The sequence below is a fragment of the Calliopsis andreniformis genome, chromosome 6 (assembly GCF_051401765.1).
Source record: "Calliopsis andreniformis isolate RMS-2024a chromosome 6, iyCalAndr_principal, whole genome shotgun sequence".
Taxonomy (NCBI): domain Eukaryota; kingdom Metazoa; phylum Arthropoda; class Insecta; order Hymenoptera; family Andrenidae; genus Calliopsis; species Calliopsis andreniformis.
Window position 1 is genome coordinate 10273462 of NC_135067.1, and position 26886 is coordinate 10300347.

General features: G+C 37.2%; 3 protein-coding genes across 3 annotated transcripts; 2 read left to right on the forward strand and 1 right to left on the reverse strand.

The window, feature by feature from the left end:
- Window positions 1-493: 493 nt before the first annotated feature.
- Window positions 494-2811, reverse strand: LOC143180303 (uncharacterized). Its single transcript, XM_076379933.1, has 2 exons — window positions 2270-2811; window positions 494-1350 (listed from the first exon to the last, which is right to left on the reverse strand). Exons 1-2 carry the CDS (start codon window positions 2725-2727, stop codon window positions 936-938), a joined length of 873 nt encoding a protein of 290 aa, XP_076236048.1. The 5' UTR covers window positions 2728-2811; the 3' UTR covers window positions 494-935.
- A 2414-nt stretch (window positions 2812-5225) lies between these two features.
- Window positions 5226-17477, forward strand: LOC143180065 (uncharacterized). The gene is made up of 6 exons (XM_076379591.1): window positions 5226-5368; window positions 6158-6637; window positions 13482-13523; window positions 14359-14737; window positions 15301-15567; window positions 17293-17477. Exons 1-6 carry the CDS (start codon window positions 5357-5359, stop codon window positions 17475-17477), a joined length of 1365 nt encoding a protein of 454 aa, XP_076235706.1. The 5' UTR covers window positions 5226-5356.
- Window positions 17478-18208: 731 nt separating this feature from the next.
- Window positions 18209-22824, forward strand: LOC143180066 (uncharacterized). The gene is made up of 4 exons (XM_076379592.1): window positions 18209-18240; window positions 18830-18873; window positions 21808-22136; window positions 22534-22824. The coding sequence occupies exons 1-4, from the start codon at window positions 18209-18211 to the stop codon at window positions 22822-22824; spliced, it is 696 nt and encodes a 231-aa protein (XP_076235707.1).
- Window positions 22825-26886: the final 4062 nt, after the last annotated feature.

Genomic DNA, 26886 nt, shown 5'->3' on the forward strand with positions numbered 1-26886 from the left:
TTTAGCTCGATAAATCGATAAACAATGAGTCACAACTGAAACGTATTACCACTGAATTGGAATTTCATGAATAACAAGAATATATTATGAATATTAAACATCTAAGCATCGAAAATAGTCTGAAGGTTTTGCATTCAGAGCAAGAACCATAATGATTCATAGTTGATTGGTTTTTCTTCCGTTTCTTCTCACGTCTCTTCCGGCACGTAGAGCAGAATCGCTCCTAGCACCTGCACAACTCTTCATCGCATTTGCATATTATCCTCGACCCGAATTTTACGCAACCGATCTTGACACACTGGTACAACTCGCTACGAAATTATGTCTGACATCAATATGTATCTGTTTCTCGATCGATCGCGTGTCAGAAATTCGAGCAGCAAATATTTTTTGCCTACTATCCTATGGATGAACTCGTGAAAAAATGTCAGCGATGAGATGGGCTATAATTCTCACGATTCTTTCGGGCACGGGGTCGAAAATCAAGGCACAATTTTCAACGAACGCAATTTTATTCTAGCGTACATTCTTAACACCTTGTGGCAGTTTTTACAAGCGTTTTCGATCCCACTGTTGCAATTTTCTCTGGATCTCAAGTCGAGGAGAGCGAAAGGTAAGTCCCTCGGACTGAAAAATACTCCAATCCCCAAAACCTGATCCACTTAAGCTATTTCCCCCAATCCAAACAGCAGAAATAGTCAAAGAGAAGGCGAGCCAATGATAAAAAAAAGGGTTCTAAAAATTTGTTACATCCGTCGTTACCTTTCATCCGCCTCAACCAAGCTGTGGACAACCAGGAAACGTGAACGCAGACATAAAGAGAAAGAAGATAGTTCCGATCGACTTGTTTATTCTAACTAGAAATAACTAATTATTATCGACTGTAAGCTATCGAGGTTCCCGCGTGAGAGTGCTTCCTTTTCGTTCCCCATTTTTTAAAGGACGAGCCTGCCCAACGCGAGTGCAGGGCCAGCAACAGCGAGAACGTCAGCCGTCTTGGTTGCCTCGGAGGCCAAGCTCAGTTTCTCGTTCACGTGGGCCGCCGCGTGAGCAGCCTTCGCCACTGCTACTTCCGGTGTGTCCTGGACTCTCCCGTCTGGCCCGATGGGAGCTCCTGGGACCACCACAGCGTTGGCCACCAATGGTACAGCCACTTGTCTAGCTGCCACCACTGCCCCTGAGGACCTAGCAGCTTCGTTCGCCAAATTGACTCTCTCGTTGAGCTGAGCATTCGCGTGGGCCGCCTTCGCCGCTGCCACTTCCGGGGTGTCCTGCACTCTTCCGTCGGGACCCACTGTTGCCGCTGCTTGGAGAACTGGGCCGACTAATCCGCTGGCTAGGACCAGTGGCCTGAGAAACGAGGAAAGGTTATTGAAATTGTGAGGAGATTAAAATAGGGGTTGAATGTTTGAGACTGAGTTGGGAGTAAGGGATGTTCATCGCAGGGTTGCCACATGAATTTCTTTCTAGGATATAATAGGGGAAATTGAAAAGTGGAGGAAGAAATGAGGGGCGTTCTATTGTTAAAGGTTTAGGCTCTAGAATTGAGCAAGACTTTAAGAACACAATACAATGGGGCATCTTTTATTCCTTCCTCTACCTCTCAAGATCCTTATTTTATTACCATATGTATGATTTCATGCTGTACGCTGTATTATCTATGCATAGTAGGGGGTTTCACCTATTTAAGATAAAATAAAATAAGAAACAAATAAAATATTCTTCACTATACCTAAAGAGGAACCTTGTGTGGCAACCCTGGTGATGATGAAACATGAGGTATTGAATCATTAGTTTATTAGAATAAGGCTTATCTAATAAAATTTACGTTTCTGAAGTGTCTATGCCACTAAGAACGATTACAACTACACAATTGCATATTAATAAAAATTAAAAAATTCAGAGGACTTCAAATACAAATTTAAAGTTACAGTAAAATCTGAACAGGAATTGGGACTCAACAGAAGAATTGCTCATACTGCTTATAATGCACGATTCGACATTAAAAATTACTGTTCTAAGCTTTGGAGGATCGGATTGGCCCAAATGTAGACCAATGCTTCGAATTTGGGCCACATCTAAAGACTATTCTCGATCTTCTAAAGGTTAAAATATTTTTTCGACAACTTCTCACTCCAAAATACAGAATCCCAAGCAGACCCTTAAACACTAAACCCCTCCGCCCCAAAAATCCTCACTCCTCAAATCTACTTCTTCCCAGATCCCCAAAACCCTTCAACACCTAACGCCCCAAAAATCGCATCCTCACCTGGCCAAATCCGCCGCCACAGACCTAGCAGCCTCGTTCGCCAGATTGATCCTCTCGTTAACCTGCGCAGCAGCGTGTGCAGCCTTGGCCACAGTCACTTCCGCCGTGTCCACGACCCTGCCATCCGGTCCAAGCGGGGCCCCTGGCACCAGCACAGTAGGCGCAGTGACCAGGAGCGTGGCCGCGTTGACAGCAGCCCGAGCCTGTGCGTTGGCATTGTCGACGGCGGCCTGAGCGTTGGACCTGGCTGCCTCCTCGGCGAGCTTGAGTCTCTCGTTCAGCTGCGCCGCAGCGTGTTCCGCCTTGGCGGCGGCTACCTCCGGGGTGTCGAGCACCCTGCCATCAGGGCCTACTGCCGCGGCAGGGGTGAGGGTGGCGAGCAGCGGGCCCGAGAGGATCCCCGGCTTGGCCAGTGCCACGGAGATCAGGCCAGCGAACACCAAGCCAAGTGGCGTCATGATTGGCGCGGCTCTGGAAGCAGCTGGAAGGGTGTCTCGACGATGAATCGATGGTGAGGTGGAGTCGTCTGGCTGACAGGAGAGGATCGACGCGGTCGACTATGAGACGACTTCGGCCTAGATCGGCTTTTATAGCCAGGCCTGGGATCGCGTAACACGATGACCCGAGGAAAAAATTGCCGCCTAGGTGACAGAAAAGTTCCCGCGCGGACACCGACGAGCACACCCGCGTTTCCGTTCCCCCTGGGGCAAGGTAAGCGTGTCTGTAAACCGAGCACGGTCTGCGGGTGGCGGTTCGCGCGGGAAAAATTCGCGGGAGGGCTCCATTTTCGTGCCTACGGGGAGGCAGGGAAGACACCCGATCCCGTTGTCATTTCTCCGACGCCGCGGCCCTGGTCGCCAAGGTCGACGCCGCCGAAGGCCGACGGTCGCGTAATCGATCGGCCAGCCCGAGATCTGGTCGCGCCTCGCCGCGCTGTTAGATCACGCCTGGCTTTTTTCGTCGCGCTCCGCGTCTTTTAGGACCGCTCGGGGATTGAATGACGATCGTTTTCGGCTGACGGAGTTTTGGTTCTGGTTCTGTGGACGTACGTAGAGGATGTTTCGTAAGATGCTTCGAGTGAGACGATTGGAGGGGGGAGTTACTGTTTTCGGAGGGTACTAAATGTTTCAGGGAAATTGAAGGTTTATTTGGTTGGGAAACGTGGTGAATTGATGAGTGCTGTTTGGTGGACCAAATTTGGTAAGTGTTTGTTGGGGGATTAGAAGGACGATTTGGAGGAAAGTGGGTGGAATGGAAAAGGTGGAGGTATATTGAAGATACCTTAAAGATATTTATTGAAGACCACAGGGAGGGAACTTGAGCAGTCCTTTTTTGTCGGTGCTCTGATTTTTATTTCATTTGGTAGCTAAACGGAAGTACTTTCGTATGTCAGAGTTGAGAAGATAAAAATCTTGACAGGTTCCAAGGTATAACTATTTGCATAATGGGTACGGGAAGATAATTGGACAAGTTCATGTGAAACAGAATAATTTGATAAATCAAGGAGAAATTCAAAGATATTAAATAGTTTCTAATAATTTTATTGAAAATCGTTGGCTACACTAATTGTGTGATTCGTTTTTTGTTATTTTGTAGCGTTTTGCTCATTTTTTAAAATTGCTCACCTGTAAAATTTAGGAAATATGACTTATCAAGTTCTCACCTTGTGATTGTTAACTGGTACTACTAAAAATATTGTATTATGATCACAGTAAAATTTGGATTTATTTTAAATTGTCTCATTCAAACTTTTCTTTAAAAGTATGAAGTACATACAGGTTCCTTATAGATTTAATTTTAAAAGACAGTTCGATCGTATTCTGTGGACCACTTCTTCAGTAGCTAATAAAATAAATGTTTTGGAAGAATTACTCCAGTGATCAAATTATTATAAAATTTGTTTACCTTTGTAAGTATTATATTTATCAATATCAAATATAATTACATAACTAAAATTTCAATTTAGAAATTAAAAATATTTGTTTGTTATTAAGAAAAATGCTGCCTTTGAAAGTAAAGATAATATTTAATACTATAGATTCGTCCAGAAAGAATATCTACCATAATGAATCATCACTTATCAGAATTGCAGATCAAGAGTAGTTTCATCAAAAACATAATACCGAGAAACATGACTGTAATAATCAATTCCATCAACATCACTTTTCTGAATGCATAAAACATAAAGAGTTATATCATTCAGTTCACTACATTTTGCATCCATTTATGGTCTTTTTTCATATAAAGAAATTAGCGTAATGATTATTTAAAAGAAGTGATAGAAAAACCAGTGAACGTTTCCTCCACGATCTTTTACTTTCAAATAGTAAAACCAAAATTAAGCTGATCAATTTCAAAAGTTGTTCATAAATTTTTGAATTGAGAACATTTACTGAAAACTATCGAACTCTTTGTAATACTTTATATTATATCACGTAGCAAGTCAAAATTTTGCATAATTATTTAATAAAACTAAATTTACATTAAGTTTACATAAAAAATGAAGAAAGTCTTAAAAAAATCCAAGAAACTAAAATTTCTCAATTAACATTAAATTCTGCTTCCTGAATTTCACAAACAGTTCAAACCAAAGAAACAAAAAAAAGCCTCAGCTTAAAATAAAAAAAAAAATTCTCTAAGATTTAAGATCGCAAGGCCATGTAAAACAGAAAAAAATATCGACTGTGCAACCGCGGCGCTAAGAAATTAATTTGCCCGAAGTCAGAAAAAAACTTGGAACGTGTCGAACTCAATCAGTGGCAATTGGCTTTGCGGCAGATTCGATCTCCTCATGGTTCCCCTCCCTCTGCTCTCCTCTCTTCGTTACCAATTGTTCCACCGTCGATGGGACGAAAAAGGCACCGCGATTGGACCAAAATGCCAATGTCAGGTGTATCGGATTTTATTGGGCAAGGCGTATCCCAGTCTCGCGTTCCCTCGACGATCCGAGATCCCATGGAGCAGAACCTTTTCGCCCAGCCACTATATAAGGACCATGAGGGAAGGTGGATGCCATAAGACCGGACCAAGGCACCTTGGCGAGTACTGTGCATCAGCTAGCGCGAAAGGAGCCCACGTCTACACGCCATGAACACATTGGTGAGTGCTGCATAATCTTCTTTTACATAATTTTACTTTGTGCGTACGTTAACGTTATATTTATTATTTATTCTGAGTCGTATGGAATTGTTATTTCATTGGATAGTAAGATGTAAAATAAGTATGTTACTTTTTGTGAAAATAGAGGTAAATGAAAGTGAACAGATACTTGATGGAAATGAATTCTTAAATAATTAGATAATAATAGATGCGTGAAATTATATGTGTTATTACGTATAATTTATTTTTGGAAGGTAAATGAAATTATTAGAACCTCAGGAATCAATGTTTTTGTGGAATTTTGAAATGAAATTATAGAATTTTGTTTTCGATTATTTTATAAAATTAAACGTTACTCATTTTAATTGTGTATTATTTAAAGTATATTATTATAACGTTATTCGCTATCTAAAGTGTAAAAGAGTAGAAATCTATTATTAATATTTAATTTATTTTGTACAGATGATAATTGATTTTGCACAGCAAACAGGCTTTCCACTTGGAAACTAAATGATATTTCATTACTCAGTCATCAAAACTAATTTAATTTTTAACGTTGCAACATATTCGTTATATTCGTCATGTTTCAAAGTCTCTTATCTCATCAACTATTCCCCAACAACCAGCTCAGAATTAAGTATATCAAAGACACCAAAAGTCCAAAGAAGTAACAAAACGAAATAAAGCTACCTACGTCTATATCAAAAAACGAAAACATTACTCCCTATCCAAGCCACCGTCTCTGGACTCCCCTCAACCCTCTAACAATAAATTCACACCCTCTTCTAGATCATTTTATCCAGCATCCTGGCAGCAGCCAGCGCGCGGCCAGGCTTACTGCTAAACAGCCCTCTAGCCGCATTGACAGCTCCACTGACCATCGCAAAACTGGTCCCAGGGGCTCCAATCGGTCTGGATGGCCGCGTGGTGGACACGCCGGAAGTGGCTCTGGCCAAAGCAGAACACGCCGCGGCGCACATCAACGAGAGGATTAATTTGGCGAACGAGGAGATAAGATCAGCTGACGAGGTGATCCTCACCGCCAACGTGCATCCACTGACCATAGCAACGAGACTCGTGCCAGCTGCTCCTCTGGGACCCGATGGCCGCGTGGTCGACACGCCGGAAGTGGCGCTGGCCAAGGCGGAACACGCGGCTGCTCACATTAACGAGAAGATCACGCTCGCCGCGGAGGCTGGGAGATCGGGCGAAATTGGAATACCTTTGCTCGTTTCGAACGGTCCTCTCGTTCATCAGAAGATTTTGATTTGAAGTGGAGGTCTCGGCAGGTGGCTCCATTGACGACGTTCGCTGCGTTACTCGTCTCCTTTTGTACATACCATGTGAGCTGAGTTAATAAATCGATGTTTAATAACCTATATTGTTTGTTATTATTTAACTTAACTGAGGGGTGTTAGTTTGCTTGTGAGTGAAATGGGAGTTACAGTGACTTGAGGCGAATTTAGGCTCTTCGCTTTGGATGATCATTGTGCATGACTCGTCCAGAGTGAAAAGCATGGAGACTTTAAACGTTTCAATTTGAATAAAGTGGAGATGAAAGTAGCCTTTATACTTTTCATTATGGATGAATCTTCCACGGTGATCACCCAAAGTGAAATGTCTAAATTCGCCTTTACTAATTTGTCTACAAAGAATAATTAAATCTACGCATACAAAAGCTTATAAATATTTTAAGTTTTTAATTGAAGATAAGGGAACTTAAATATAGAACTTGGAAACGAGGTAATATTTTTTATAATTAAGTCATTTTCAGATTATAGAGTTGATTAGAATATCATTTTGAGGAAAGAGGAAAATATATTTGGTGGATCATTGATAGTACGAGATTACACACAGGGAAGTCGATATTGCTTTGATACGAATCTATCGAGTTTAACACTTTTATTAAGAAGCAAATTTGTAGCTCAGAGTCAAAATAACCCAAGTTCTTTTTTGTTATTTTTCAGGAGAACCGAAACCATAGCATTCAAAGTAGTTTACACTATTAAATTTCTTTCATTTACAAGGTAACTTAAATAAACTCCTATTATTCTAATAAAACGAAGCGAAAGCAATAAGATCCTGAGAAAACTTAATTTTGACAAAAATGAACTTGGATTACCCTGACTCTGAAGTACAGAAATATTACCTTAAGTAACTTTGTCATTTAAAAGCATTTGAGAGAATCGTACGTGAGATATAATAGCGACTGCAGTTAGAGTTTCATAAAAATGATAAAACGAGTTTAGTGTTCAGGTACAACAGTGGGGAACCTCGAAATGTAATAGTGAGGCGTTCCCAAGTCCTGGCGTGGTGAAAATCAATAGCACTTTCAACGCGCTTACAATTAATCATTCTCTTGCAAACAGTGAGAGTAATAACATCCTTGCCTTTCTCGCCCCACCGCTGAATTATATTAAATTCGACGTTGGTCTGATTCAATTAATCAAGAAATTAATCTCCTTTGCAATCGCCTGTGCAATTATCGTAACATACTTGTCTCGAGGAAGGATTTTATAAAGACAGGTATCAAAATTTAAAATTACATGTACATTGAAATTAACATATGTAAACGTGGAGATTGCACCAGTGACTTCTTAAAAAAATTCTGTTTCATTTATAGTATCATTTTCAATAATATACGAGTAATAAATAAACCGTGTCATTGCTCCATATTATTTGTATAACAGCTAATAGAGATTTGGTAATAACTACAAACTCTCAAAATTAAACATTCAAATATATTTCTGTGTTTCTGCATATTTTAAAGAAAGGTATTAGTTCGTACCTGTTACCGCTAGATGTCTATAGTATTTCCATTTCCATGATTTAAAAATAGAACTTGGGATACTTCAATAAGGTATTGGAGTAGAAAAAAGGAATAAACATTTTTTAAATGATGTCTTATTCAGATAAGAACAAATTATAATTAATAATAAAAAAAGAAGATTTCTTTGATTTACTATCTTAATGAGAAGTTACATAGAACTATAAATATCTTAATAAGAAATTGAAATCTAAGTTCTAGGATGATCCAATATTCAGGATGATCCAAGGTCCAAGAATTCCTCCAGTGGATCTCCAGGAGGATCCTCACCAGCCAGAGGACCCACTTCGAGTGAGACACTCGAGGTACTGTAAGGGTATTTATACCCTCTCGAGTAAGATGGGGAACCAATGGAATCAGTTCTTCGTTTGGAAAGAATTACAACATCAATCGAACGAACAGAAATTTGCTAAAATTTTATTATGGTTCATAATATAATGATTATATTAACACATTCTGCTACACGTTTTATTGATAACAGTTTCAAGCACTGTCTCATAAAAATTAGTAACAATTATAATTATTAAATAACAAGATATAATGAAACTGACAGTATCTTAATTTTGGAATAACCTTCTCGTTCGGAAAAAATTGATCTTTTTTCAGTTTTTAATTGTTTGTTGTATGGATAATGATAATAAAAAGCATATATTATGTTATTTAAATATTTTGCAGCTACAAAGGTTGTTCTGAAATCATTTGCAGATATTTGTGAAAATTATTTAATTATTATTATATTCAATTCTATATTTTTATATTGTATGGACACAGTATATTTATATTTTACATATAATACACTATATTTTAGTCTATTATATATATATTTTAAATTTAAAACCTCTTCTTACGCAGTTCTCATATTGCTTTTATTGCTATTACTTCATTCGTTTTTTCTTAAGAATTTTATTATCTTCTCGCTTACGTTCCCTTCTAGTACTCCTATCCCATTTTCCAATCCTTCAATCTCTGTGCAATCCTCTATTAGATGCTGTAATATTCCTGACCTTACCTCACATAATCTACATCTCTCGTTTTCCTTCCTCCAACACTTCTTACTCTCTTCCATATTTCCACATCTAATTCTTAGCTACGAGTAAAGTGTTCTTGTACTATATTAATTTGTTCTTGTACTCTATTTCAGTATTTAGTATATGCAACACGCATTTTGTAGTACTAACACAGGATTAAACTTCCTTGGCTAGAACTCAAGTACAAATTTACTAACTTAACCAACTTTAGTAACTCAGTTATATTGATTCCCAAAGCCATCATTAAAAAGCACCAGGAAACAAATGGCTTCTCGCTAAATTCATGTTTTAATCAATGTATCACAAAATCCCATATCCTATCCCTATTCTATACCTCATTGGTATCAACACTCACGCAAACTCAGACTTCAGTCATCTGTTACTCGAAGTCATAGAAACACGAATGCAAGCTAATTGCATTCGAGATGGTGCACAAAGAGGGTGGCAATCCAACGAGTCACGCAAGCTGTGATCAAAGCTCAGGCTGGTCCAAAATGACTCCGTCGATCTGCAGTCGTTCGAAGTCGTGGAGATACGTTCGAGTGCCTTAATGTATACGAGAGTCCTAAAGCGTCCTAACTGCTCGACTTCCACCGACCGAATGACGACCTTTCGTCTCAATTCGGAAGGCGAGCGAAGTGATTGCTGGTGAATGGGAGGGGATAGGCTGGCAACCGCGGTTGTTTTGTCTTGCTTACAAGAAAATGCCAGGAACATGTAAACATTATCTGGTGCAATTTCGATGCACATTCCTCGAGGTAGGTCACGTAGAAAAACATGGGGCATAAAAGCAGAGGAATATTTCAAGCCCAAGTGACCTGCATGTCTGCGAAGGAGACATATAATATTTTATTGACGTTATCTCCATTTTAAGTGGCCATGATTCTGATTGTGAGAATTGGTTCTCGATGTAGTATAGGTACGTAATGGGGTATAAACGATCACAATGTATGAGTGTTAAATGTTACGCAGTGATAAATGAAAAAGGATACTATCGAATACCGACAGCAACTGATACTGTAATGTAATGAGTTCTCATGACTGCTATGAGGTTTTTTTTTGCAAGCCCTATGGGATAGGTACTGCTGAATGTTGTTCTTAATACTGCTTAGTCAGAAGTTGCAGGTTGCAGCATTCGATATTGTTCGAAATGAAACTGTCAATTGTATCAATGACCTAATCGATGTAACGATAGTGACTAGACCATGTCGATCTCAGATTGATAGGTCAAGACTGTACCACTTATACAAATGATACCTATTGTTTTCTTCGAAGACTAAAAGAATGAGACTTTTTGGAAAATATATAATTGAATAGTGCATTGTACTTACAAGTAATTAATTAATGATTAAGTATTAATTCAGTGACATTAAGTGAGAAAAAATATTTTTAGTTTATAATGAAGGACATATGTCCTCTTTTAAAATGATCTGCACTCCTTTCTAAAATAAGAAAAGTGTAGTTTTAATTAGTCTATATTTCCAAAAACCGCTGTGTTATGTAAATCACTTAATTGGTTAATTAACATTCTGGAAACGATTTTGTTGACTGCAGTTGTACTTCCGGTTCTAAAGGATCTTAGAAGAGCTTCTTTGTCCTTGGACAACAAGAACGCGATCACAAAATCACGATGTTCACGGTCAACAGGTTCATTTTTGAATCAGAGGCCGTGACACCAGTAAAAAACTATCACGACACTATTGTCGTCGACTGGTTTTTTCTGTAAATTGATTGGTTGCAACCGAGTTAATTTTGTAATGGGTTCAGAGTAGATGCAAAAATACTCGACGACATATGAACCAAATAATGCAAATTGAAAATCGATCGACTGAGAATAAACTGTGTTCGATATCCTTTAGCACTTTTTATGGCTAACAAATTGAATTTATATTTTGTTCTTATTATCTAAAAATAAAATAATGTATCTATTCCTGTCATGAAATTTGAACAAATATATTCAGCGTGCAATGACACAAAAAGCTTAATTTGTTACATAATCAAAGGGTTTCTCTTCAACTAAAAAACAAGACTTTTAGCTTTCTAATGTTACTCCTACACAGTCACCAAATCATTTTTACAATTGCGATTTCGTCAACTGAAAATTGTCGATGTCGATTGTGACACCTGTACCTACTATTTCGATATTTCTCAATTACACGCAACATGTAGCAGCAATGCTCACGATTGTTGCATTAGATCAAAAAATAAGAAAAAGTAGGTACAGTGGAAACGAATGTAACACAGTTATTGAAAATGAATATATCTACGAAGAGATCCAGAAATAAAAATAATTGTATTCAATAAAGTTTGAATTAATGCTACCTTTAAATAATTTCGCCGCAAAGAAATTCGTACGATCCTTGCTCCTTTCAACAAGCGACTGGACTTTATGCGCTACAACTGCACCGCGTGCTGCACAAAAATACTATGGGAATGTATTCCCAGTGCAGACTGTCCTTCACCATCGAGTCCTTCGTTCGTTCAGGGTTGGTAAGTCGTTTAACACTTGCACACGTCTTTGTTCAAAAGACGGCTGTGAATTATGTGAGAGATAAACTAAATTAAAAAATTTGTCGATACAAATATTAAAATCGATGCGTAAAATGATTGTGATTAATGTCTGAAAGCCAACCAACTGAAAGAATGAACCGAAAATGATGAATGTAACAAAGAAACGAATCTTGATGTACAAGTGCAATGGAGACAATTTCTCACACATTAAGTCTCTCCCATGTATAATTATAGAGAAAAGTGTCTCATATGTAACTTCCTCTGATGTGACGTAACACGTGTTCTTCTCACGTGGTGCACGAGTCTCACGTTTCTCTTATTTGTAACACGACAAGAATGCAATTCTAATTGTCTTCTCATTGCATTCTGTAGTATATTTTTCTGTAGAAAAGAGAATGAACACTAAAGTCGCAATCCTGTGATTTAGTAAATCGGGAGTTTAGCAATTCCTCTGTTTTGATATTTAGTAATTCGTATATTCAACCAGTCAGATATTTCAGCAGTTTAGCAATTCTCTTATACAGATGTTCAGTAATTTTCTTACACTTCTCAGTTTCTTCAAAACTGTTTCTCTGTTCTTAGGTTCAGTTCTTCGATGATCCTTATATTGAAAAAAAATTTGTAGAACATTTTTATTCAATAATCATTTAAATAATTAATACAAGTGGAAAGTGGTGAAGCAGTTGGTCTAATAAGCCTTACATAGAAGCTATTACCTCTCTAGAATAATAGGTAGTAATTGAGAAATGTTTCTATTTAGACATTTTTGAAGCAGGAATGTTACACTAATTCTACTGAGTGACATAAGAGATTTGCATTTTTTTTAATTGAATAATTGCACTAAAAGTTCTATAGCTCTACAATTTCTTAGTCTGTAAATTATAGGTATAGGTACCTACAGTTTTTAAAGATCAAAAATTCTTTTATCTCATTCTTCCGCAATTTGAATGCATCCAGAAGATGCGGCAACTTCACAGTTTCCCAATCCCACAAGCCAATAACAATAATGTTCCTCTGACCCCATGTACAATAAATCATGCAGAACAACCCCAGCTTTCCTCATCGAGCCACGAATAATCCCAGCATGAAAACCACAACACAGTCAATCCCAAGTACTACCTCGAGCAATACCAAAAAGAATCCAAACCTCACAGCATCCTCAAATTCCCCTGAAGTCCTCCTCGCCAAGCGTGTCCCTTCATCCCAAGCACCGATATACTCTCCACTCTACAGCCCATCGCCTCTATCAGCTAACGCACAACTCGCCGCTCGATTCGACTTTCCTTGGACCGAGTCCTCCACGCCTCTCGAAGTAGCCATAACCACGACACCATAAAGACACCGAGCCATAATCCAAGTATCTCCCTCGCGGTGGCCAGCACGCCCACGGAACCCCATCCTTCCGGTCCAGGGAGTACAGGGACCCCGTTCAAATGCCAAGGTCCTGCGACAGAGGAGTTGCCGCAAAGGAGGGAGTATCCTTTTTCCTGGCGCGCTTCCCAGGCGACGTGGGCTTAGCCGATCGCCTCCTTGGCTCCCTCCAGGTCGTGGCCAAGTGGTCCATGTGGGAGGGGGCGGATGATAACCGCTATAAATGGTACCAACCGGCCGTTCTCCAGGAACATAAAACGTCAGGCGGGCCAGGACACCGCGGCTGGAGCGGGAACCGAGCGAGTACTGGTCCATCAGCAGCGCTTCGACAGCCTGGAACGCAGGGGAGGATCCGTCTGAGGAACGTGGAAAATAGGAAAAGAGGTCGAGCGATCAGCCGGAGATAATGAGAGGCTTGGTGAGTCCTCGGTTCGATCTGAATTCGCTAGGCGGTCGGTGAACAAAGGAAAGTGAAAGGTTGGGGTAGGTCGGGTCGAACGAACGGCCCACGCTGGCCGACGAAAATCGAGACGACGAGGCGTGTCGAGGCGATTCTATCGGCGCTTGGGGAATTATGGGTGTATAGTTACTTTTGGTTTTGGGGCTCTGCGGTTTGAGATGTTGGTGAATCATTTTTGTACTGAGGGTCTCTTTAGTACTGTGGTTTAGTAGCATAATTGTACATGTAAGAAGTGAGAAATTGTATAGGTATTTTGTCTGGAAACTTAAGAATTTGTTTATTTAATTTCAAAATTTTGTTATTTTATATGTTAGCGAATCTGAGATTCAAGAATTTTCTTGGTTAAAAAGGCAGCAGTTTTTATATTTACTTAGATAGAAATTTAATATCTAAAAATTCAGTACTTCAGCAATTCTTATATTGAAAAGTTGAAAAATTGGATATTTTCTTTTTTACTAGTTGAGTAGTTTTTTATTCTTCCTCTGAGTAATCTTTCCATTTTATAATTCTGTAATATTGATCAGATTCCAGACTTTGGCGATTTAAAAATTCAGCATTATGTAACCCTACTCATAGTAGATACGAGATACATATGTCTGTGCATGGTTAGCTGAATCTACTAACGAGTTAATATTCAACAGCACCCGAGTAACTTGAAATTCCGTAGAACTAAGTACACTACCCAAAACTAATTTCCCCTCAAGTATGAAACTAAATTCAAGCATTCAACCCTTAACAATTTACTCCACCCTCAGTACCTAAATTAAATTTTGATATCTTAAAATCGTTTCAGATAATTGTGTTCGCCATGGCCGTGGGTTGCAGAGCAGGTTTCCTCGGCTCGCCCCCTTACTCTGAATCTCAAGTTCCCCACAATCTGCAGAACCCTCAAGCTGCACCCCAGAGGTATGCACCCCCTGCACCAGTAGGTCAAGATGGTAACGTAATCGACACGCCAGAGGTGGCTCAAGCCAAGGCTGCCCATTTCGCTGAGTTCGCGAAAGCGGCAGCCAGGGCAGCCGAGGAAAGGAAGAACCAACCCCAATCTTTGGAGTACAACCCTCAGGTGCCGCAACAGGCTTATAGTTACCCCTCGGTGCAACCTACAGCCACGTCTTATGTCAGGCAGCCGAGCTATCAGTCCCCTGCGCCCGTTTATCAATCTGCTCCAGGTAATAATAATTATATTTAATTATAAAATGTAATTATTGCACGCATAACTGATTGACTAGTGACGTGATAAAACCACAAAATGCTTAGATGTATGTGTATAGAAGGAGGTTCAGAAATAACCACTGGTTTGAAGTTTCATTTTGGAATTTGAAAATTTGAATGTTTCAATTTTAGAGGAAGTTCAAAATTTAATAGTTTGTTAGCAACAGTTTTATTGCCAGTTTGTTCTGAGTAATTTATTAATTTGTAGTTTTGGAAAAATTTACAGAAAATGGAAGATTGAAGTTTATCTAATTTTAAAGAATTTTTAGCATTGTTTTAGAGGAAATAGTAAAAATTATACTAAGCAAACTATCTTCATTATTTACTGCTTATCTCTGTAAAAATTCAGCAGAACTATCTAGTCCAAGTATTTCCTTCGAAATTGTGCGAGGACTTCAACTACCCTCCACACTAATTCCTCAACCAATTTAAACTTAAATTTCAATTTTAAATTTCAAAGAGTATTTCAGTTAACCTATCTAGATAAACAGCAATGAAAAACTATGTTTAAAAATTACAGTTCCTGCGCCTGTGTACAGTCAGCCGAGTTCCGTAGCCTATTCACAACCGCAGTACACCAACAACGCGAATTACATCGGCCAGCAAAACTACGCGCCGACTGCGAAACCCACCCCCTTCGTTCCTGCACCCCTCGCCGAAGATGGGACTGTAATTGATACACCGGAAGTGGCGGCGCTTAAGGCCGCCAGGTTGGCAGAGCTCGCCGAGGCCGAGGCGAGGGCGTACAAGTTCGCGCAGGAATACAAACCGGAAGTCCAAGGTCAAGGTACGTCCATGTTCGAGGGAGTCGCCTAAAAAATTGATCGACGTCACGATTTACATTGTGGTGGCATTACGAGGAGCTCTATTATTTAATATTAACATCGATGAATAAAATACTTGTTTTGTGATATACATTAGAATCTAACACGTAACGAAAGGGGAAAGTAGGAGTTATGTAAATGTTACTAATATTGTAGATTTAGTCATTTGAACTGTGACAGTGCATTCAAGTCTTCTTAAGTCGAAGCACTGACTTTAATCAATTTTAGGAATCTCAAGCATTGGTGATGGTAATGGTAGAACTTTGTTGTACAGTATTGATAATAGGAAACGTAAGACTGATACTGTGGCATAAACGTTAAAATTCGTAAGAGAATAAAGGCAAAGGAAATTTATGATAAACACTTTGAGTTATGCTCTGGGTATTGTCGGTTTATTTAATTTACTGTACATACTGTAGAAATGGTAATAAAATTTTTAGTATCTTGAGATTGAACGATTGCCAAATTTTGAAAGAAACGATTGTAAAATACGTATAAATAAATATGAAAGAATCAAAAGTCTAATTTTGGAATACCTAAATTTATTTTTGTTGTATTCCTGTCGAACATAATTAAACAATTTTATATTTCATGCTTAAGCATTCTTATACAATTGTATTCCTGTGTATAAAGTGCTGTACATAAAGTGTTCGAGTACTGAAATATTTGTGTGCACCAAATATTGAAGTGTGATGATTGAAAATATATGTAAATATTGGTGAAAGTCTTTCGTAGGTAGTAACATTTAGGCAATGGTAAGCCACGAATGCATAACGACCCGATGCAGCATAACAGCCACGTTCTTGCTCAACGACTTAATCGTTCGATTGTTCCTTGTGGGAATGACCCGTTGTGCGCTAATCGTTGCCAATATAATCGTGAACTAGCCATTCATCGTTCCAAATTGAACAAAGATATCATAGGTCACAGACTAGTTTTGCTTCGGAACAGAATTCACCAATTACAAAATGGTGTTTTGCATAGACTGTAAACAGCCAATGCCGAGAACACCAATTAGCAAAATTTATATGGAAGGAATAAAAGTCGATTTCTTATCTTTGAACTGATGATAATAATGTTTTTTGGAATTTTTATATTAAAAACAAAGAAACTTACATTTATGCAGATTCATGTTATCTAGTGGGACCCAATGTTATCGATGTCATTTATATTGAAATTTTAGTGGTAATTAATTAATTATATAATTAGCTTCTGATTGGTAGAAAATTAATTTTGGGTGGTAATTGATCGAATTTCAAATGGAAATGAAGTTCTTTGATGAGGAAAATAAATGCTCGGTTAGAGCCAGTATTTTCTGTTCAATGCCGACCCAGTTGCCACTCCCAAAAGAGGATTAATTCGTTTCGACACCTTCCTTATTACGTTCTATATTGAATATCAAATTGAAAGTGATAGAATTACCTATACCTGTCTGTAGTATGAGCTGAAAATTTAGATAACTACAAAAATTTTTGAACTCACCTATACCGTCAAATATTTAAATAATATTTTCCTATGTCCAAAAATTCTAGTTGAAACTCATAAATTTAAAAAGATATTATTTAATACATACAATTAATATTTTATGGTACTGCCTATTATATGTTAAAAATCTATAAAAAATTTGGCAACCCAAAAATGAAATCCTTTCATTAGAAATAATTTTATATTGCGTCTATTTTTTACAGTTTATGGTTCACCTGTACCTGCACCTGCCCCTATTTCTTATAATGCAGGGCAATATGGAGGTCCTGCTGCGCGAGTATTTCCTGCTCCAGGACCATCATCGTTTCATGCTTCTCAGTCAGCCTTTGGGAAGCCTGCCTATCAACCACAAAGTTATCAATCGCAGCAATTAATCGGCGCTTATTGATCTGGAAAAATTGGAATACTTGTACATAATTTAGGCCAATAAATTTTTCTTTTTTTTTTTAAAAAAGAATTCATTTATTTTATCTACTTATTGAAGTTTAACATTAATTTCCCTCCCCTTTCCTAAAATTGAAATCAGACTATAGAAGATCTTTAACTGAGGTAAAATAATTCAAAATGAATTATGAAATATGAAATTAGTAACAAATTTTGTGGTTTATTTGCATCATTTTTGAGTTAAAAAATGTGACAGTTTCTTTATTTTCTGCAGATTTTACAATTATTACATAAATGTAGTTTTTCTAATTATTTCTTACTGTTGTATAAAAATTTTACAATGTTTGCTACTTTTTTACTGAAGTCTTTTAATTATTTTTTATTAAAAAGAATTTATTACAAATCTCTGAAAGAGCTAAAAGTTTGTTCACTCAATTTATTGTAGTTACTTCAGAGTATTATAATAGATCATTTTATTAAATGTAAAAGAATTAGGTAACAGGTAAGATTAATAAGTAGATTATCTAAAGATTTGCTTGCAGCAAGGAGATTTTTTAATAACATGTTACTATGATACAATTTGTAGGTGGCATATTTATCAATCGTAAGTAGGTTAATGCGAAGTAAACACGTAGTTTTAAACCGAGAAGTTACCGAATCAATGCAGCACACGGACAAATTACCATCAAGTTTTGGTCGTGTGAAACCACGAGTTAACCTACATTTGATTTCGCTATGCATTGCGGTCAACGTAATCCAAGAATCAGGTATCGAATTAATTAGAGTAGCTCTTCATGGCTGTTTAGTGACAATTTCTTTAGCATACATCACATTCATACAGTCATCTCTTACACTTACTACGTTTATTACAGACTATTCCTTGTGTCTTTTTAAATTCTAAATAAAAAATAATGTAATTTCAAAAAGAAACTATTAAATCTATTTATGTACATAAGTATTTCATGGAATAATAAATCTGCAAAATTAATTTATTCCTGCATCATTCTTTCAAATTTATTCTTTAAGTCTGAAATTAATGAAGTGGTAATAAATTCACTTTTCCTTTTTTTATTCAATTTTGGGTTCTAATAATAATATTATTCACATGTCTATGATTACTAGAGCGTATTGAAGTCTAAAAAAGTTTCCTTCAGGCGTCAGAAGGCTCGGCGTCCCACAAGAAAAATTTAAATCATCGCTTAGCAGGTAGCATTGTTTGCCTATCCTCATAGCGAATTCTTTTTGCACAACGACTTCCCTCTGGGCAAAATTACTCGTGCGGAAACCGCAATCGCACGAGACAATCGTTACGATAGCGCTCATAGACACCTAACTTTCTTAATTTCTTCAAAGCAGAGTTTATTCGCCAGCTTCTCCGATTTTTCTCTCGATCTTGTTGCGTGATTTGCGCAAGCTGTCGCGTTGATTTCTTCTGCAAATTTTTCGCACTGGCGTCGCTGAAAGTAGACTGTTTCTTCTATAAAGTGAGGAAACTTTATTTTGCTCATACGATTGCGAATGATATTGTTGAAATTCTTGAATTTAACTATGATTCTGACGTTTATGAATAATGTAGAGAGTAAGTAAAAATCAGTTTCAAGGAAGCGTTTGCCTCGATTTCATGGAAGCGGAATTGCCTTTTAGTTATAAGCTATTTTCTGTCGGTGCAAATGTTGCAGCATAGGTCACCAGGCGTACGAAAGACGTGAGAAGAAACGAGCCAGAGAATGGGAGATTCGTTCCCGCCGAACGAACCCGAACATCGTGATTCGTGAGCCATTTTTACAAGCAGAAAGGTCGAGAATTGTAACTTATTCGCACTGGCATTCTTGAGCTTACATCATGCGAGAATATTAGTGCAGAATTTGATTCCTGATTATTGCATCAGTCTTCTTTGATCGTATTTTCTTTCAAAGAGACAGAAATATTACAATTTTAATACAATATTTTTATTAGAAATGTTAATACCTACACATCTGTTTCTCTTTTTTAGAAGTACCTTCAAAAAGAAGTGAAATTTAAGTGATGCAGTTTTGCAACTACGTGACATGAAAAATGTGACCTATGATACAGTATATTTATTTTAAAAAAATGGAAGAAATAATATTCAAATATTACATTAATTAAAGATTAATTATTACTAGATTTGTATGGAGTTGGAGCTAAAAATCTTGAGATATAGATTTCTATGAAAAAATCACACATTGTTTTCTAACCTGAATTGCAAATTGATCAACATCAACAATAACTTTGAATTTAATCAGCTATAAACATATAGTACACTTCATGGATTATATCTTAGAATACTTGGTTTGCGCAAAGCTTTGCGCAAGAGTTTCTGAACAAAAGTCACCGACCCAGTAGTGTTGATTACGTTGTAAACAGAGGATCTGAATTGGCGTTAATTAATCTATGTTGCTGTAGTATAGATGAACTTTGAAATATACAGAATGATATTTTTGCTACAAAATCTATAAATAATTGACTTTGACAGGCAATTTCGAAGAATGAATTCTAATAAAAAATTAAATAAATTACTTGATATCAGCTGAGTCACTAACATCTTATAACGTTATATGTTGCTTAATTTTTACTTCCACTTTCAAAGATTTTTCAGTATATTACACGGATAAAAATTAAATGAAATATTACAGAATATTACAACATCATATTTTAAATAATGAAAAATATGTAGCTGTGTTTTATCAATTGATAAAAAAATAAAATTCAAATTTATCAATTCTTTTTAAATTAGTGAGATATGAAGATTGGTTTTAGAAATGAAGATTTATGGACCTCGAAGTCAGATGGGAAAGTGATTGGCAAGGCGCTATCTGGGCCATCGTTTATAAGGGAACAAGAGCTTCATCGTAGAAAGAGGACAGCCTTGAAAGGATCATTGGATCGCATTGAAGATCTATAATCCTGTCTAGTCGTCCATGAATCGGGCGTGTTTTGAAACCGCAGAAAAAGTCTGCCGAAGTTGCAGCGCCTCCTTTGCGGTGTGGGGGTGAGATTGCAAAGCGTGAAAACTGACATCGAAAAGTCGAGACGAAACATCAGGGACATTTGAGGACAACTGTAAAATAAAACTTCTTGCTAAGGTGCGACTGGTGCCACTTACACGTGTGAAACATTTAAATCTTAACAATTTAAACAAAGAATTGTCTGTGTTTCTAAATCCTATTAAAGGTCTGATATTTTATGACCAATTCTATGACTAATAAATTGTATCACTGAAAAGAAAGTATGAATATTTCACTCTGTACACTAAAATTGGCGAGGTCTGCATCAATGATTAACAAATGTTAAATAATTTATTAGAGAAGACTTTATATAGATGAAGGAAGATATATTTGAAAAAGAGGAAATTTGAATTAGAATTCAGTGATCATTCTTTTCAGCGTTAATATTGGGAAGTGATGAAACAAGTAGTACGAGTCAATACTCATGTCCTCCATTCAGTTCATTCTACTTATTAGAAAACTGTCAATGAATTTTGAGCTTTATTTAAATGTTAGTCCCTGCCACTTGATTTTTACGTCACAGATAATTTTTGCAGGTTCAGAAGATAATTTATTTTATTAAAGAAAATATTTATTTCCTCTTGAAGCTTGTAACAAAAAATTACTATACCAACAATCTCCAGAAAGATTTCTAGAAAATTAATTTTACACATTAGGAGTGTTTATTCCACAGGGTCATGATCATAGATAAAACAATTAAGATATCGATTTCGTCTGCAGCGTGATCACAGTAACGTGGTTTCACAGGCCGAGACCACAACCCTATAAAAGCTGGATCAATCTATCTAATGTGGCACACTTGCAACCAAGACGTCCATTTCGCGGCTAGTGGTGTCTCTGCATCATGAGATCACTCGTAAGTGCCATTTTCACAATGAAAAACACGGGAAAGCAGAGATTAACAATCAATGAACTTCGAGATTCAAAGGACGCTCGTGGGGGAAAAAAGCATTGCTACATGGTGTCCTAAAAGTCAGTATGTGTTTCGAAATGCGTGCTTGGAATATGCCTAACTTCAAACGAACGACAAAATGGCGAAATTTACATTCATGGAAAATGCATTAAATCGAGAATACTTATACTGCAAAACTATGGAATTTCATTTGACAAGAATAAACAAAATCAGTTTTCAAATAAAATAAATGAACGAAACTGGTGATGAGTAGAAATAAATTTCCAACAAAATGGACTGTACTCTAAATTAGCTTGTTTCATTGTCGAAAATGAAATCTACAGGAACATTTATTCTATAAAAAGGCGTAATATCTTTACCAAACATGTGACTATTCGCTGCACTTTTTCAGACAGTCCTGGCTGCGTTGGTAGCGTCGACCGTCGCTGGAACCTACGAGGACAAGGAATATTATCAGTACAGGGGGCCACAAGCGCCACTCTCGAGCGATGGGATGGTAATGGACACACCGGAAGTGGCCCACGCGAGGGCTGCCCACTTAGCGATGCACGCAGAGGCTATGGCCAGGCTGAAGAAGGCCCAAAACGATTACGAGATGGAGGATAATGACGACATGATGTACATGCCCCAGATGATGGAGGAGCCGATGACGACGCAAAAACGCCAACGTACGAAAATGTTCGTCCCTGTGGAGCGAGAGTCTCGTGTCATGGACGCCCCTGCAGTGAGTACTATAATTATTACAACTGATTAAAAACATAATAAAATGATCATTTTAGTAATATTACTGAAGAGAATACAATTATGTAATTTTTATTTTCAAATATAAAAATCGGAAATTTTATTTAATGTCCATGAAGGTAGCATTTATTATGCTGTAAAGTAATCTGAAAATGAACTGAAATTTTATTTAATGTTTATAAGGTACCATTTATTATACTGTAAAGTAAATGAATTCATATCATATCAAGATATTCATCACACAAAGTCTATTTAAAAGTTAATTACTCTAAGTTGATCTTGTTTGTCGAAGTTCGTCAAATTTTGTGCAACATTTGGAAAGGTACATTTCTTCACGATAAATTACATACAGGTTCAATTTTCTATATTCTTTATTCAAGATGACAGATGCGAAGATTAGTCGCATGGGGACACACGCACGCGCTGCATCAAAGGCGTCTGAATTTTATGAATTCGATGTGTTCGATGGTCGAAAAAATCTAATTTATCTTACCCCCATTCGCGTTACTTACAAACGTGCACCAGTGATGGGATATCGAGGACCATTTGCGCCACTGGGTCCCGATGGCCGCGTCGTCGACACACCGGAAGTGGTTAGGGCGCGTGAGGCACACATGAAGGCCCACGCTCGTGCTCTTGCACTTTCTACACAGAATGATCTGTATTATTGAAGGGATCAAATTTTTTCAAATTTAATTCAATGATTTCCGGGTATGATAAATAGGTACGTAATAATATTTGTATATTTTTATTTAAATTTCTCCATTTTGAAACAGAACAATTTATTTTAAGATTTTCGTACTGTTATTGGAATCTGAATTTTTAAGAGTTTTGATTTCTTTGACTTCACTGAATTTTTTACACAAATATAGTTATAAATGAAATCTTTAGTTGTAATTGATTTTTCTGCAATTTCTCGTGACAGTAAAAAGCATACTGTAATTTTTACCTTATAAATAATTATAAGGAGACAGTTTTTATTGTACCTGATTTTCTATACATTTCATGAGATATTGATTTTCGTTTACAACAATTTAACGAAACTCGAATCATAAAATTATAATGTGAAGAGTATACATGTTTGTATATATTATAGTTTAACTCATGTAATGTTAATGTTATTTCAGTTATTTTATATACATAAGTATTAAGAAAAGAACATACTACTGTTTTGGATTAACGATGTTAGGGTTCGAATTTTATTCTTAGATGATAAGAATTAATAATAAGAAGTAAGAAAAATTAGATATTAGAAGACCTGCCGAAAAGTAGTAAAAATTTGTTTCGTACCACCGAATTGTATTCTATGTTTTGTATTGTATGTTTATAGCGAAGTAAAATGCGAATGTGGTTCTGTTCCTCTCATTTGTATTCTTCTTCCCTGCATTTTAGAAAACTTTTCATTCGAAAGTATCTTTCACTACTTATTATCGAAGGTTCCCAATACTAACTCAAACTGTTATCTATAAAATTTTCTATTATACTGCCCACTTGTTGCTCATTTACATGTTTTATAATGTACTGCACCACTTGCCTATTCATTAACTTATCTCATCTACTTATCTACCTACTCATCCATTATATTTACGACGCTCTATTTATTATACGTATTGTATTTTTCTTTACCATTACATAAAACTATGATGACATCACAGAATGTATTTCTTCTGTACAAAGTTGCTCCAAAGAAAGAAGCGTTGAACAGGCGTGAGTAGACCAGAATGTTTCAAACGTGACTAAAGTCACGTGGGCCCACCATGCACTTATTCTGTCATCCTACACTGTGCCAGATTGCTCACATACAAATGTAGGTAAATAAGCAAGCAGGTACAGTGGGCGTCGTCCAATGAGAAATCGAAAGGAAGAGTACTCCCAGCTTGCACTGGGCCTTGCGTAATGCTATAAGAACTCTCTGACATTAACCAGAATTCATGGTTGATGAACTTTGAACGGGTGGAGTCCATTGTATAACTCATATCAGCATATAATTTCATATTTGAAGGGAAAGATGAAATAGTACATTATTCGTAGGTAGAGTTTACTCACTCATCCATTATTGATATCTACATTAAAATTCCTTTGCAACATCATTTGAATTACAGTAATTTTTATTTAATGGTCGATTACGTATTTACCTACAGCACTGACAATTTTTCTTTTTGAAATATGAACCATTATATAATCCCTCGCCTAAACTAAGATTCTTCTCTAGAATTAAAGAAATTTTTAATATTAAACTAAAAACTCTTCTTTAAAATAAGACGAATAAAAAATAAAGAAATCTCTAAATAACTCTGCTTAAAAATTCCAGAAAAATTCAGAATATTTATAAGGACCATCACAACCCACAAAAATGGCTACTAATGATCTATGCAGCCTAATTTTCTCTCTCCATATCTTCCCAGTCGCAGTCACCACCTGCTGACCCAGGAAGCAAAAAATGCGATCGACGTATCAGCCACCAACTTTCGAGCTCTCGGTTGCCCACGAAGACAAGTGCTAATTTCAATATTCACCGCGCTTAAATAGTCAATTACGAGAGATCGAGGCGATAAGGATCACGAGAAATGGCTCACGATCGAGCAAATGATCCGTGAGTCGTGTCTGCTACCGGTAGGTCCACCAGGTCGAAGCCTTGCACTTATCCAACCACCAAACGCCGTCGACAGAACCGGTTTCTGGTCCGCTGCTAGGACAACGACAAGCAGCAACGGCTGCTCGAGCGTGCTAGACGGCAATTGGTGTTACTGGCAAGGACATGGTTGACCGTGCTTGACGAGGAATGCGACGGTCTAAGGGCCCGAAAGCTCGTGACCGACCATTGCTGCTTGTTAATAGGAGCTGCATGGATAGCGTACAGCTATCAAAGACATTTCCATGCCTGGTAAGGATTGAGTGTCTGGACTGAGCTCTGCTACATTACAGCCATTATTTATGACGCGAATTTCACGGTTCATAGATTCCCCTGTTTACCATTTTCAATACATGGGTCTAGAATGGGTAAAAATTTATTGTATTGGAGTAATTTAGTGAACTAGCTTTCTGCTTCCTTCAATTTAAGAGGTTGTTGGTTTCTATTTATACAGGGTGTCCACGCTGAAGCAAACTACCTAAATATCTGTTTTTAGTGACATGAAAATCGTTCAGGTAATAGTTTGAATGGTTTTGAAGGAGAAATATCGTGGAAGAACAATCTTTTGTGTAGGATCATATTTTATATTTTTTTTTAAATTTCGTGTTATTAAAAACAGAGGACGTATATAGATGATCTGCTTAAGCTTGGACACCCTGTTTATAGGAAATTGGTAGTTTGACGTGTACACTATATGGATTGTATATGTTTGTTTGCAGTTTTTTTAATAAAAAATTTAACCCTCTGTAAACACACTTTGATTTTTAAACATTTCCTCAGCACAAGCTTTCAAGAAATTCTAAAAAAATTCTAGGATACTTACTGAAGTCTGTATTTTAGCGCACCATCACTATTTGAGTCAAATGTCTTTAATGAGGAAAGATAAAAATTCGGAAGAAATTCACAAAAAAGATTGGAATTCACTGTGGACAAAATGGACTCAGCATGTCCACAAAGGGTTAAGTTCACTTGCGTGACGTGGAATACCTCTAGATGCATAGGAAAGTATATGATAATGTACCGTTCCTTTTACTCACACATACACTAACGTTAGTCGGGAACAAAGTTCTTTTTGTACATGGTACCATTTCTTATGGTAAGTTGACGTAACTGATGTTTTGAAGCGCCGCGCTGGACCGACACAAGCGGAGCATATTTTCATATTTTTAGAATACTCGTGTGATGAAATATTGCTTCTTCTATGTACATGTCCTCTTCCTGTTGTCGATCCAATAAGGCTAAAGTTCTTTCTAGTATCAATAAATGTTCTTATGGCCAGTTGACGTAACAAATTCCTTGAAACACTTTTTCAGGAATTACATATACGAATACTTTGATTACAGGATGAAGTAACTTTAAAATAACAGTAATGTGTGATTTAATTAGTCCATTTCGTTTCGATTTAATTTGATATGTATCGCATTTATGTTTCTTGCTGTTTACGTAAACTAGACCCTGAAGAAACCGTTCAGTGCCGTTTTCACGCCTATGTACACGTGTCTCGTCGCTCTCATGCACTCGGATTCCGCTGCATAATCAGATTTACATGCACCAGTTTAAACTCTCCACGCTGTTTTCACTACCGTGTTTTCCGAGCACGAATTGATCTGATTCGTGTCACGGGCATGTAAGTCGACCACAAGCGCTTGTTAGCTTATTACGCGATCGGTTAGAGCAGCGGTGCGCAACTCTCGTGGACCGTGAAAGCTTATCATCGTTTGAATCTTTTAAAAAGTTTCAAGAAATTTAGTTTATTATCGAATGAAGTAACAGTATTGTTTAATGTCGCTTACAGTGCGATGTGAAACATTTTCTGATGAAATACAGATATTTAGATGGGAAGGGTTATTTCAATTTTCTCTGAAATAATTTTTTAAATGTTCGTTAATACTTGGAGGGTTTCACAAGACGTGATAGAAATTTTAAGGAGTGATTCTATATGCTAAAATAAGATAGAAGTATTAATTGTTGAAAAATCGCCTAAAATCGTGTGTCTGACTTGGGACTCATTCTACTGTCAACGTATATTAGCCAGGTCAGACCCAGCGCTGTCAGGACAATCAATCAGTAGATTAAGTCAGGCCAGACGTACGAGCATTTC

Coding starts and splice junctions, on each gene's coding strand:
- LOC143180303 (XM_076379933.1), bottom strand. CDS start 2,727: ATGACGCCACTTGGCTTGGTGTTCGCTGGCCTGATCTCCGTGGCACTG. Junction 1,351..2,269: donor GTGGCGGCGGATTTGGCCAG/GTGAGGATGCGA, acceptor CTCGTTTCTCAG/GCCACTGGTCCTAGCCAGCG.
- LOC143180065 (XM_076379591.1), top strand. Junction 14,738..15,300: donor CGTTTATCAATCTGCTCCAG/GTAATAATAATT, acceptor TAAAAATTACAG/TTCCTGCGCCTGTGTACAGT. Junction 15,568..17,292: donor ACCGGAAGTCCAAGGTCAAG/GTACGTCCATGT, acceptor TATTTTTTACAG/TTTATGGTTCACCTGTACCT.
- LOC143180066 (XM_076379592.1), top strand. CDS start 18,209: ATGCATTGCGGTCAACGTAATCCAAGAATCAG. Junction 18,874..21,807: donor TTTTCTCTCGATCTTGTTGC/GTGATTTGCGCA, acceptor TTTTTCAGACAG/TCCTGGCTGCGTTGGTAGCG. Junction 22,137..22,533: donor GTGTCATGGACGCCCCTGCA/GTGAGTACTATA, acceptor TCTTTATTCAAG/ATGACAGATGCGAAGATTAG.